Source organism: Sminthopsis crassicaudata, chromosome 1, assembly GCF_048593235.1.
Source record: "Sminthopsis crassicaudata isolate SCR6 chromosome 1, ASM4859323v1, whole genome shotgun sequence".
Classification (NCBI taxonomy): domain Eukaryota; kingdom Metazoa; phylum Chordata; class Mammalia; order Dasyuromorphia; family Dasyuridae; genus Sminthopsis; species Sminthopsis crassicaudata.
In genome coordinates, this window is record NC_133617.1 from 13,223,744 (window position 1) to 13,236,358 (window position 12,615).

At 56.9% G+C, this 12,615-nt stretch overlaps 1 protein-coding gene across 2 annotated transcripts in view; it reads left to right on the forward strand.

Moving 5' to 3' along the window:
* Positions 1–118: 118 nt before the first annotated feature.
* The window catches only part of TBC1D10A (TBC1 domain family member 10A), a 29,674-nt gene continuing 17,177 nt past the window's right edge, over positions 119–12,615 (forward strand). The window contains exon 1 of one of the 2 annotated variants that reach the window (XM_074294142.1): positions 119–330. In XM_074294142.1, the coding sequence (XP_074150243.1) occupies positions 119–330 (212 nt within the window). Of the gene's footprint in view, positions 331–4,874; positions 4,922–12,615 lie in introns of those variants that run through there. The other variant, XM_074294150.1, reaches the window with a different exon arrangement.

A 12,615-nucleotide genomic window follows, 5' to 3' on the forward strand; every position in this document is an offset into this window, starting at 1 on the left:
GCTCTTCGGGGGCGGGGCCTCGACGACGGCTGCGGTGTCGGCGGCGGCCCCGGCGGCGGCGGCCGAGGAGACGGCGGAGGCGGCGGGCGGGGCCGGGCCGGGCCGGGCCGGGCGGGCGATGGCGAAGAGCCGCGGGGAGAACGGGCCGCGCTCGCCGGGGCCGGGCGGGAGCCTGTCGGGGACCAGGGAGAGCCTGGCCCCGGGCCCGGACGCGGCCTCGGCCGCCGACGAGCTCAGCTCGCTGGGTTCCGATTCGGAGGCCAACGGCTTCGCGGAGCGCCGCACCGACAAGTTCGGCTTCCTCGTGGGCGCGCAGGGAGACCCCGGCGCGTGAGTACCGCGGCCCGGCACGGCGGGACCCCCGAGCTGCGGCTCCTCCCCCGCGATCCCCCGTAACTCCTCCTTCTCCCCTCCCCGCTGTGACCTCTCCCGGGCCGCGCTGACCCCCCTCTCCCCCCCCCCCCCCCACCCCCCTCACTCTGGTTCTCCGCACTCCGCCAGGACCCCCCCACCGGAACCCCCCCCAGCTCCGCCCCTCCGGACAGCTGGAACTCGCCGCCCCCCCCGGACCCCCCTCACTCTGGTTCTCCGCACTCCTCCAGGACCCCCCCCACCGGAACCCCCCCAGCTCCGCCCCTCTGGAAGCTGGAACTCGCCGCCCCCCCCTCCCGGGACCCCTCAAACTACTGGAACAATCTCCCCCAGCTTTGATCCCTCCCCTTTTGTCCCCCCTTCACCCCCCGAAATGGCCAGGAGTCCCGTGACTCCTCTAAGACTCTTGCGCCCCCCTCCCCCGCCGTCAGGACCCGCCCGTGACGACCCCAAGACTTCCGGGGACACCCCTCACCCCCTCCTGACAGCCGTGACCCCGCCCCCGCCGAGCCTCCTCCCCAAACTATGGGACCCGTCCTCGCCCTCCAGGCCTGAGACTGCCGGACTTCTCCGGGAATGCCACGCCCCTCCCCCCAGGCTGCTAGGATTACCCTCCCCTCCAGCTGGTGGAGCACACGTGACCCCCCCAGGACATGCCCCCCCCACTGCCAGGGATCTCCTCTCCCAGGGACACCCGGGGCAAGGACGCCTGACCCCCTCCCCCCTTCCTGCCCCCTCCCAATGCCCGTCTCCTCCCAGGGCCCCTCCCCCCAGTACTGCTCCCTTCCCACAAGTCCCGGCTCCCCCATCAGACAGCCCCCCCCCAGCACCCCTTCACCATTTCTCCCCTCTCCCCAAGTGAGGAAGTCCCACTCCCAGCTCCTAAGGAGCCCCTCCAACCCCCCCCCAGCCGGCCCCCCACTGGGCCACACTCCCCCCTTTACCTGGGATCACCCCATTACCCACCTCTAGACACTGCCATGCATGAATGCGGCCCCTCCCCCCCAGGAGACAGCCCCCTTTCCCGGTGGGGACCCTTGCTCTGAGAGCCTCCCACCCGGCCCCTCCCCGATCTTCCAGGAGAGCACGCCCCCCTCCGGCTCTGGAAATCCCCCCTCCGGGCTCCCAGCTTGGCTCGGCCCCTCCTGGAATCCCCCCTCTCTGAGCATGAGTCATGAAGACACCCCCGAGCACCCCCTTCTGGGAGGGAAGCCCCCCACTCTCCAGGAACCTGTGGGGGGGGCATTCTCTCTCCCCCCCAGCCCTCCCAGCTGTTGGTCCCCCTCCCGCCTCCCAGATTGTCAGCCGCACAGGAACCCCGGCCCCCCCCCTTCCCCTCCCGGGTCACAGATGGGAGGGGCTCACCCCGGCCAGTGCTGGGTCTCATTCTCACCCCCCCAGACCAGGAAGAGAGGGGCACAGCCCCATCCCCTCCCCCGCAGGCACTGCCAGGGGGGAGAGGGCACCAAGGTGCCCGGCCTCACCCCCTCTGTGCCCTAGGAGCTTCCCACGGGAACTTTTCAGTCGCCTCCACTCCCCACAAGGCGGGTGCCCCGGCTCTCCCAGCCTCAAGCGAGTCCATGGATGAGCAGCTATGGACCCCCCCCCCCCAGCATTCTGCAGCCATCTGCACCCCCCCACTCCATAACCTAGGGCATCAGTGACCCCCCCCCACACTCCCCCTTTCAGAGCCTCCCCCCAGCCTGCTCTCTTGCCCAGCCCCCAGATGTTAAGTGCCCATCCGCTGTTATCTGCCCTGCACGTGCCGGGCACGCCCTTTCCCAGCTGCCCCAGACCTCCCAGGCAGGCAGACGCGGCTTACCCTCCCCCAGGAAGGTGCCCTGGGCCCGCCCCAGGAGGAGAAGCGCCCGAGGCGGGCTGGCGTGGGGGGGGCCGCTTTGGGGTCCTGCTTCCTTATCTCCCCCCAGTGTCTCCTGTCCCCGAAGGCTCCGGGGGCGCCCGTACCCCACCTTCCTCAGATCCGGGATGCCTCTGGTGACAGGAGGTCCGCTTCCCCTGCTGGCGCCTGTCAGGGCGCCCCCGGCCGGCCTTCTCCCCACTTCCTGCGTGCTGGGCTCTTCTCCCCAGGTGGCACCCCGATGCCGCCGTGGCTTGTGCCCAGGGGAGGCCTGACTCTAGCGGGGGGGAGGGGAGTGCAGATCGCTGCCTGACGGTTTCTAAAATGGGGAACTGCCCCCCCGGGGTGCTGGGGAGCATTTTCCAGGGCTGAGGGGTGCAGACGGCCCCTCCTCGGGTTCAGGCTTGTGTCCTTTGAGAAGTTAGGGAGGGGGCCATTATTTCTGGCATTTGTGGCCGCACACGCCTCCCTTCGGCCAGGGAGAGGGCTCTGTGCCCAGGCCCGGCCTCCTCGCCGCTCCTCGCGTGTTTGAAAGGCAGCAAACATTTGGAAGGATCTGAGGGGAGAGCGGGGCCCTCCAGGCCAGTCCCCATTGCAGAGGGGGAGCGTAAGGACGCCCCACAGCTCATGGCCAGGCCTGCCAGGATCAGGACAGAGCGTTGGCCCTGGGGGGCAGCCAGCGAGGTCTCAGGAGCCCGGAGCATCATGGGAGGGGGCGCTCTGGAGCAAAAGCTGCCCTCCAGGACCAGAAGGCCTCCCCTGGGGCACTGTCAGGGCGCTGCCTCCTAGCCCTGCAAACCAGGGAGCGCCGGCGTTATCCCCGTCGTGTAGGGGAGGGAGCCTGCGCCCAACAGGCCCTGATTGCAGTGACCCAGGTGCCGGAGCCCAGGATCCCCCCTTCTCCATGTGGTGGAGACCCGTGAGCCAGGGGACAGAGCGGCTGGACTGGTACACTGCCCGTGGCGAGGAGATGGGCCTGGCCCTGCCCGCCTGCCTGGGCTCTCTCTGGCCGGTGGGATCGGCTTCGCGCCACCTCTGTTTGCTCTCCTGCAGCAGATGGCTCTCCCACGTTCCCCTGGGGGCCTGCTTCCTGCCGGGCCGCTGGAGGTCTGAGCCCCGGGGAGCCTCGGGAGGCCGGAGGTTATTTCTGTCTTGCCGGCCCATGGTTCCTTCCCACCCCCTCAGTCCAAGATGGCGGCCCCATTAGCCGCCTGCAGATTTCCTATGGAGGCCGTCCTGATGGAGGGGGACAGGAGGTCTCCCAGCAGCAGCCCACGTCCTGTCCTTGTTCGCTCCCCGTGAGATGGGCATGGGGCTGCACAGCTGGAAGGAGACAGCTGCAGATGTTGGGGGAGCCCTGGCGAGGGGGCCCCGCCGTGCCCTCTGTCTGCTCCCCACCCTGGCCTCAGAAGGAAATCTGGTTTGGCCACCACGTGGGGCGTTGCCGGACGAGCCGGTCCCCGTCTGTGTGACCGGAGCCCACTGAGCAGGGCAGGGGCCGGCTTGCCAGCCGCTGCTTTCCCAAGCTGCCTCGGCCGGACGACCCGGAGCTGTGGGAATGCGATGAGACCGGTGGGACCCGTTTCGTGTTTAGTCTTCCCGGCCTTGGAGACCGGGCCTGCAGACAGCCAGTGGAACCTGGCCCGAGGCCAGGACCCCCGGGGCGGGGGGACAGAGGAGCTGCCCAGGCCTCGGCCACAGCCTCCCCAAGGGCCCAGAGAGCCCCACAGAAGCTCATTTATCTCTCACCTGTGTGGGAAGCACTGCCCCACCTGGGGCCTGGGCTCTGGAGGACTGAGAATGAGCCAGATAAGACCTGGAGCCAGAAAACTTGTGAGGAGAAAGTGATAAGTGTGGGGAGGGGCCAGGTGTCCTGCGCTTCAGAGAAGAGAAAGATGGCCTTTGGCTGCAGGAGGATCAGGACAGCCTCCCCTCCGAGGGGGATCTGAGCCTGGGGAAGGGGCTCAAATTTCAACAGGTGATGGCCGGAGCCCGGGAAGGAGGGACCTCCCTCGCCCCTTCCCCTATCCCCCCCTGTGCCTTCATTTACCCCTTTGTGATCAACCTTCCCCTCCTAGCAGCTGAACTCTGCCTTGCAGCAAAGAAAAGCTGATTGATTGATAAAGCAGAGAGGGCCGGCTGTGTCAGGCTCCGTCCTGCGCCCGCGGCGGCCCGTTCTCTGTGCTCCGCGCCCTTTGGTGGACTTCAGGCTTAAGGACTGAGTTTGTTTTCCTGATTCAGTAACTTCTGTTCTTTGGGTCCTTTGTTCCTCTACCTCACTTCACAAAAATCTTCCCAGAGTTCCTCATTCACCATTTATGACTCAAAAACGTTCCATCGGCTCCCTCGCTGCTTCCCGGGTCAGGCCGCTGGTCTCGAGGCTTTTGTTCTTCCCTCTGCAGCTCTCTTGCTGTACACGAGGGGCATCTTCCCTGACCTCACTGACCTTCTTACCAGGCACGCGACCCCCCCCCCTTCTAACTTTCCTGGGGGAACCCAACCCCCGCAGTCACATGGGGAGTTCTGGCCAGGGAATCGGATACTCAGCGAGCATTTATGAAGCACCTATTTGGGGCCATGCTGGCCCTCGCTGATTGAACAAGCTGAAAAGTATTCCCTGCCCGCCTTCTAATGGAGGAGATAATCTGCCCGTATTTGGATGTACACCAGATACCAAGAGGCAGATAAAAGGTAATCTTAGAAGGCGGGCCTGCCAGTCGAGGACAAGGACTGGGAAAGGCCCGAGGGGGACCCGAGCGGAGCCGGGAAGGAAGAAACCACCAAGGTGGCAGACGGGCTGCCCTGTGGGAGGAATGGAACGGGCCAGAGGGCAGAGGCAGGGGATGCAGTGCAATGGGGCTGTCACTGGAGTTTGAGTAGGAAGGAAACCAGGAAGATTATTCAGTCCCGTGCCTGAGCAGGCTGAGGGCTTTGCAGATATCACCCTGATTGAGCCTCAGATGACCCTGAGAGCTGGAGGACAGCTGATGATGGCTCTTGTGGGGAGGGGGGATGGGAGAGGGGAGAACCTTAAGTCAGGGAGACCAGTTAGAAAGGTATGACCTGAACGGGGCCGGCTGGCAGGCAGAGAACAGGAAGAGCAGGGTTGGAGAGGCAGAGACGGCAAGATGGGGCAAGCGGTCGGACAGGGTCGGTTGAGCAAGAAGAAGAAGCTGAGGAGGAGGAGGAGGCTGAGGTTCCAAACCTGGGAGACTAAAGAGATGGTGGCCCTTTGGCAGAACCCAGGAAGTCTTCAAGAAAAGTGGGGAAAGAGAATGAATTCTAAAAGACCAGATGGGTTGAATTTGAGGTGTCTGTTGGACCCCCAGACTGAGATGAATTAAAAAGCATTTATTAAGCACTTGCTGTGTACCCTCAGGAAAGTGAAAGGGACCCTACCTTCAATGACCTCCCATTCCGAGGTAGCATTTATTAGGTGGGCATAACTACAGGTAGATGGAAAGGCCAGAGTCCAAGGTTTCGGTGGTAGACTGGAAGAGGGGGCCCAGGACTTTTCTGGTTACATCTGTAGGTCAGATGAAAGTGCTAGAGATGTGGAGGCAGTGGAAGTGTTAAATCTGGAAATGACAAGGCCTCAGTTGTAGGCAAGATGGCGGTCATCCATCTCACAAATAAGAGTTGGCAATTCTCTTCTAAGCTTTGTGAAAGACAGTCCCAAAGAAGTCCATGTGGCCTGGGTACCAAGGAGAGGGGAAGGTAAAGTGGAAAGGGTGCCCCCATATTGGGAGTGCCCAGTAATATCTGGCGATGGAGGACTGGGAACCAGGCGACAGGAATCTGGGGTGGAATCTAGTGGAAAGGCAAGGAGCATAGGATTGTGGAATAGCCGGTTAGTGTGTGGTCAGGTTTGTGGAAGGGAGAAAGTCGGTGTGAGGTGAAAGAGACAGAGGGGCCGGGCTGTGCTTTAATGCTCTTTGATCCTAGTGGTGATAAAGCAGCCACTAAAACACAAATTCAGAATCGCGGAAGAGTAAAATGGAAGGGACTTTGGACGTCATCTGGTGCAGCATTTTTAAATTTTACTTTTTTTGCAGATAAGGAAACTGAGGCACCAGCTTTCCTCAAGGTCCTACAAGTAGCAGAACTGAGATTCTAAACTAGATCTCATACTGCCAAATTAGATTATTCCATTGTGCCAAACTGAAGCCAGGGGCTGGTCAGGACCTAAAGTCTTCCTGCCCCAGCGCCCACAGGCAAGAGAGAGCCTGGCTTAGTCAAAGAAACAGGAAGAAGCTTAGGTGAGACCTTGGTGCCTTCTCTCTGTGCCTTGAGCTAAGGACAGGGAGGACTGGGGGGACGGTGAAAAGCAAAAGAATCGCCAAAGGCCAGGGATGGTCTAAACCTAAAGAACCCAGATCAGGGTTCTTTTTTTCCCTCTTCTAATTTTGTCTACTTATCCATATCTATCTGATTATCTGTGCATATCTATTTTTCAATTAAGAATATTTACTTTTCTACAATTGAAAATAAAAGTAAAACAAAATCCTTTAACATGGATAATGAAATGGAACACATTTCCGCATTGGCCATGTCCCCAAACCAAAAATACACATCTGGCTCATTCTGCCCTGTGAGCATTTCACTTCCCTATCAGGAGGTGGGTAGCATGTATCATCATTACTCACGTACCGATCAGAATCCCTAAGTGCTCCAAGTTATTTGTTTTTGCCATATTGTTGTCTCAATATAAATTGTTCTCCTGGTTCCGTATCAGTTCATCCAAGTCTTCCCGGGTTTTTCTGAAATCATCTCGTCTTATAACACAGTAACACCCTTTCACATTTCCATATCTCAGTTTGTGCAGACATACCCCTCAATTTCCCATTCTTCATTATCTCAAAAAAAACCCTCGATATTTTATACAAAACTTATCTTAGAATTTAAGATTACTCCTCTTGATCTATCCCCCCGCCAAATTCCTCTTCCTCTCTCTCAACTTTCTTTTCTATTTTTCTGTAGAATGAAATGCATTGTGCACATGTGGGTATGTATTCTTCCTTCCTTTGACCAATTCAAATGAGAATGAGTGAGATTCAAGGGTCACCTGTCCCCCCGACTTTCTTCGTTTCGCTCACCTTGATTTTCCTTAGCCTTCCTTTCCTTTCTCCTTTTGTGTATTCCTTTTCTTCTCTTTTTCCATTCTTCTTTTAAGATCATTAAGATTTAGAATCACTCACAAACTTTGTCTTAGACTCTTTCTGTGACCCCTGGTGATGATAAGATTCAGAGGAGAAATACATATCATCATGTTTACATTGATTTAATAGTCTTCCAAGCTTGTTTGTGTTTACCTTTTTATATTGCTTGTAACTACTGTTTTTTGAACTTGAGAATTTCTGCATAGCTCTAGTCTTTTCCTTAGGAGTGCTTGCGTTTCATTCAAGGTACATTTTTCCTCCTATAGGAACATATTTCATTTTTCTGGCCAAGTTATTCTTCATTGTAAGGCCCTATCCTTTGTTTTTTGGAATATCATATTCCAAGCTCTCCATTACTTTTTAGTTCTGGCTACTAATCTTGAGTGATTTCAGTTATGGCTCCTCAGGACTTGAATTCTTTCTTTTTGGAGGTTTGCAGTATTTTTTCTTTGACTTGTAACCTTTGGATTTCGACTGTAACATTCTTGGGAATTTTTATTTGAGTGTTTTTTTAGAAGGTAAATGATTATCTTTCTATTTCTATTCTACCCTTTGGTTCAGAGAGGTCTAGACAATTCTGGTTTCCCCCCCCCCCCCTTTTTCTGAGGCTGGGGTTAAGTGACTTGCCCAGGGTCACACAGCTAGGAATTGCTAAGTGTCTGGGACTAGATTTGAACTTGGGTCCTCCTGAATTCAAGGTTGGTGCTCTATCCACTGCGCCACCTAGCTGTCCCAGGCAATTCTGTTTTAAGATTTTTTGAAATGTGATGTTGAAGATTGTGTTTTGGTCATGATGTCCATGGAGTCTAGTAATTAAATTTTTTTTCTCCTCAATTTATGTTCTAGGTTATTTGTTTTTGCTATAAGATATTTTAACATTTTCTTCAATTTTTTTCAGTCCTTTGACTTTGCTTCACTATTTCTCCTCATCTTCTAGATCAGTGGTCCTCAAACTTTTTAAATAGGGGGCCACTTCACTGTCTCTCAGACTATGGGTGGGCTGGACTATGGTATATACATCTGTCTCCACCCCTCAGCCCATTTGCCATAACCCAGTGAGCCCCATAAACGACCTCAGCGGCTGCATCTGGCCCGCGGGCCGTAGTTTGAGAACCCCTGTTCTAGTGTCATTGGCTATTATTTGGCCCATTCTGATTTGTAGGAGTCTGGGGCTTGGGCATGATTTTGTACCTCTTGTGCCAAGCTATTTCCTTTCCAATTCTTCCACACCTCTCATTTCTTTTCCAGTGTTTTTCTCGAGTGTCCTCATTTCATTTATAAAAACCTTTTAAGCATTTTTTCTATAAAACTTTTCATCACTTTTAGGAATTGTAGTTGAATTTATTTGCCTTTGAAACTTTGCCGGTAGAAGTTTTGGACTCATTGTTTGCTTCTGAGTTTGTGTCTTGACCATTGCTGTTAACACAAGACCTTTCGGTAGTGGATGTTGTTTGTTTTTCCAGTCTATTTCTTGACTTTGGACTTGATGTTAAGGTCAGGCTCTGTATATTTTCTGAAGGGAGCTGCTTTGGGGGGGAGTTTTTTGCGGATTGTGTTTTTCCAGGAGCTCGGGACCTGCTCAGGCGGGGGCCTGCAAACTTTGGGCCGATATGAGGCAAAGTGGATCGCTACCGCACCTCCCCCCACGTGAACAGACATGCTTCTGACCTTGTTTGGGGTCGAGGTCTAAGCAGCCGCAGTCTGCTGCTGAGCTCAGCTGCTGCGGGCCAGCTAGGGAGTCCTGCTGATGGCGGGGACAGAGCGGCAGGCTCCCTTTGGCCCAGGATTCTTGTCCTTGGTCTAGATTTGGAAGTGAGACCCTGACCCGCTCCTGCGTGCCCAGGCCCTTCTGCTGTCCCCCAGGACGGCCTGGATCTGTGGCCCAGAGCTGCCATCTGACACCAGTGCCCTGGCAGGGCTCTGAGACGCCCCCTTGCCCTGGCACATGGCCTTTCCCTACTGGAATACAGGGGGTTTCCGAGGCCAGACAACCTGGCTGTGACTTCTCTTGGATATCCCCATCAGGATTTGGTCGGAGCTGATTTCTTCGCTGTTTGGAGGAGTTTGGGGAAGGGCGAAGAAGCTCCCTGGCCTGCCGCCCTCCTGGCTGCCTCCTGAGAGCAGCACTCTTGTGGTCAGGTCTGAGTAAATCCAGAGCACCGCGAGCATCCAGATGGGCATCCGCCGCCCCGCAGGGCCTCTGCTGAAGGACCTGGGGATGGATGACCTGGAGAAGAGCGGGGGTGGGGGAGCCTTAGATTTAGCTGGCAGAAAGAGGAAGTGCGGAGGGCAGCTTCCAAAGTGTAGATCTGGGCAAAAAAAGAGAAGCTCCTCACAGGGAATTCTGGCCCCAGAGAGAGCGGGCTGCCCATGGCGGCAACAGATTGGCGGGATGAGCCCTTGTTGGACACTGTAAATATGGAGACTCCTATTCACGCAGGCTGGGGACGAAAGGGCCTCGAAGGGACTTTTCTGACTCTAAAGTCCCAGTAGCATCTCCCCTGGTTTCCAGAGGGCAGCCGTGGTGGAGGGGTTGACAGTAGTAATACAGTAGAGGGCCCTCACCCTGCCATCTGCCACGGAAGGTTGCACATTTTAGGTTGGTTGTTTTTGCTGAGGTAATTGGGGTTAAGTGACTTGCCCAGGGTCACACGGGACGTTTCCATTTTAAGAACTTTATTTGCTGTAGAGTATTTATGGGGCTGGAGATTTCATGGGAAATCACGGTCTTTTTTTTTTATTTTTTTTTATTGAGATGTTAGCATGAAAAGCCCTGGAATTCTAATTCTTTAGGGAGAACAAATGTTTTGCACATGACCAACTTTATTTTGTGTACTGCCGTGATGTGGGTTATTTCTTAGTTATTCTGTTAGGAAAATTACATTTAAAATGGCTGTTTTGGTATAAAATTGCAAAAAAAAAAAAAGCCTTTTCGGCTCTCTCTAGCGAAGGATGACGCTTTTGGGTGGTCGCTTAGCCCCCACGCCCATGGATTCCGTGTAGCAACAAGGCTACTTTTGCCTTTGTTTTGGAAGAACTTTGCCCCCACCCCTGAAAGCGGAGGGTCGGCCTTATTTGCTGCAGCGAGGGTCTGTCCTCATCTGGAGAGCGAGGCTGTCCTTTGCTCCAGGAGATCTGAGCTCCTCTGGAAATCCGGCATCTTTCTTTGCTCTCTTCCTCTTCCGTACGTCCAAAGTTCTCCTCCGGGTTCCCTAGGGCCTGCCCGGGGCTGGGACAAAAGGGAGTGGGACAGTGGAGGGTGAGTAGCTTCCCCTCGCTGGCCCGGCCCTTTTGGTTCTGGAATCTGTGGGCCGGGGCGGTTAGCTGAGGGATCCTGGCAGACTGAGTCACTTGAGCCTGGATCCTCTCTTAGCATCAGCGCTCTGCCATCACCTCCCTGGGCAGCGAGCAGCTGGGGCCCGTAGCTGGGGAAAGAGCCGCCCTTTGTGGGCCTTTGGCACGAGCCCTTGTGAGGCCGGAGAACATCTTTCCCCCCTCCAACCCTCCCTGACTCGTCCCTTTGAGGGCTGAATGAGCCTTTTTCTCTAAGAATGGCTCCTTCCTGGCTCCATCTCCCAGTAGATTCTACCCTGTTGTAGCTTGGCCAGTGCCCCTTCTAGAACTGGCGCATTAACACGTGCTGAAGCATAAGCCACCTCCGTCGTCGGCAGGTCCTGCTCGTGTACCCCCGTGCCAACTGTGCCTTCGGTGGCTCTAAGTTTGGGGGCGAGATGGCAGCCACAGGTCGGGCTCCGGCATCCCTCTGGGAATTCCAGTGGGCCTGTGTCTCCTGGGGGAGACGTTCTGCCTCGGTCCTCCCTCTTGTATTCCAGAGAGTCTCTGCTTAACTGCCCGAAAGAACTGAGGTAGAAGGCCAGGCTCTGACTGCTGAGAGCTGAGCCCGAGAGGGTCCTCCGACTTGCCAGAAGATACTGAGGGAGTATCCTGAGGAGTGGCTGGGCCATCGGAGGAGGCCAGGCGGACCGCCGGGCAGCGACCGGCTTCCTTTCTCTGGTTGCCTTCTCCGCCCCAGTGCCAGATCCCCAGCCTTGTTCCCCATTCCTGTCTTGCCTGGTCACCCCCATTTCCCATCCTGGCACTTGCCTTTGGATCCTAAGAAGACGGGAAGTCAGGACTTGAGCTTAGCCGGGGATGATGGGGCAGCTCCTTTCTGAGACCTTTCTGCTGTTTGTGCTGGTGCCAGAATGGCGTGGGCACCTCGAGGATGCCAGGGCTCCGCCAGCCCCACGTGCCTCCTCACGCTGCTGAGAGAGGCTGGGCAGCCTCAGTGGAGTTCCTGCTGGCCCTGGGAGCTTGGGTGTGGGATGAAGCGAGTTGCTGCAATCCTCTGGGAGCAGGTTCGCCCAGCAGATCAGGTGGCAGAGAGAGAACCAGAGGAAGGTGGTGCAGGTACCCGCTCCTCCCTGCCTTGGGGCACGGCACTCACCGGTGGGACCTAGAGAAGAGCCAGGGAGTCGAGTGGGGAGACCACGCCTGCCCAGGGAGAAGGAGGAGGACAGGGAATGGGGACTGAGGGGCTGGGTGGAGGCTGCACCGCCAGGTCTGAGGCTGACAAGAGGGGGGGACTCCGCTAGCTGAGGGCGTCACCTGGCAGAGAAAGCCAAGGGAGCCAGCTGGAGCCTCCGGCTTGGGAGAGCGGGCAGGACCCAGGCCTGGCAGCGGAGACAGAAGCGATTTCCAGCCCCCCTGGGGGAGGGTCCTTGGGGGAACAGGAGGGCGAGGCCAGTAGCTGCCTGGACCCGTCCAGCACTTACTGCCTGACCTTGGCCCAGACGCTCGGCCCCCGGGGCTCCATTCCCTCCTCTGGGCTCGGGGCCATGTGCCTTGGGCTTTTGGCCCTTGACCTTTGTTCCTTCCACCTCCTTCAGTCTTGGGACTTCAGATCAGACAGCTGCCGTTTTTCCTTCATAAGCACTTTTTTCTCTAACGTTTTTTGTTTTGATCCTCCCCCAGCCCCGCCAGTCAGCTATTACTTCAAGCAGAAAGCGCACGGTGCCCATGGGGGAAAATGTGACCCCCTTCCTCCCTTGTTGGCCGCCCACTCTCTGCCAAGAGGCATGTTCTACTCTCGAGTTCTCTCAAGTAACATTTGGTCCCTAAATCGATAAAGATTCGGGGCTTTCCGTTATCTCGCTCCACGGACCGTGGTCACCTTGGGAATTGCCCTCTGGGTTCTGCTCATTTCGCCTCCGTAGCAGTCACAGG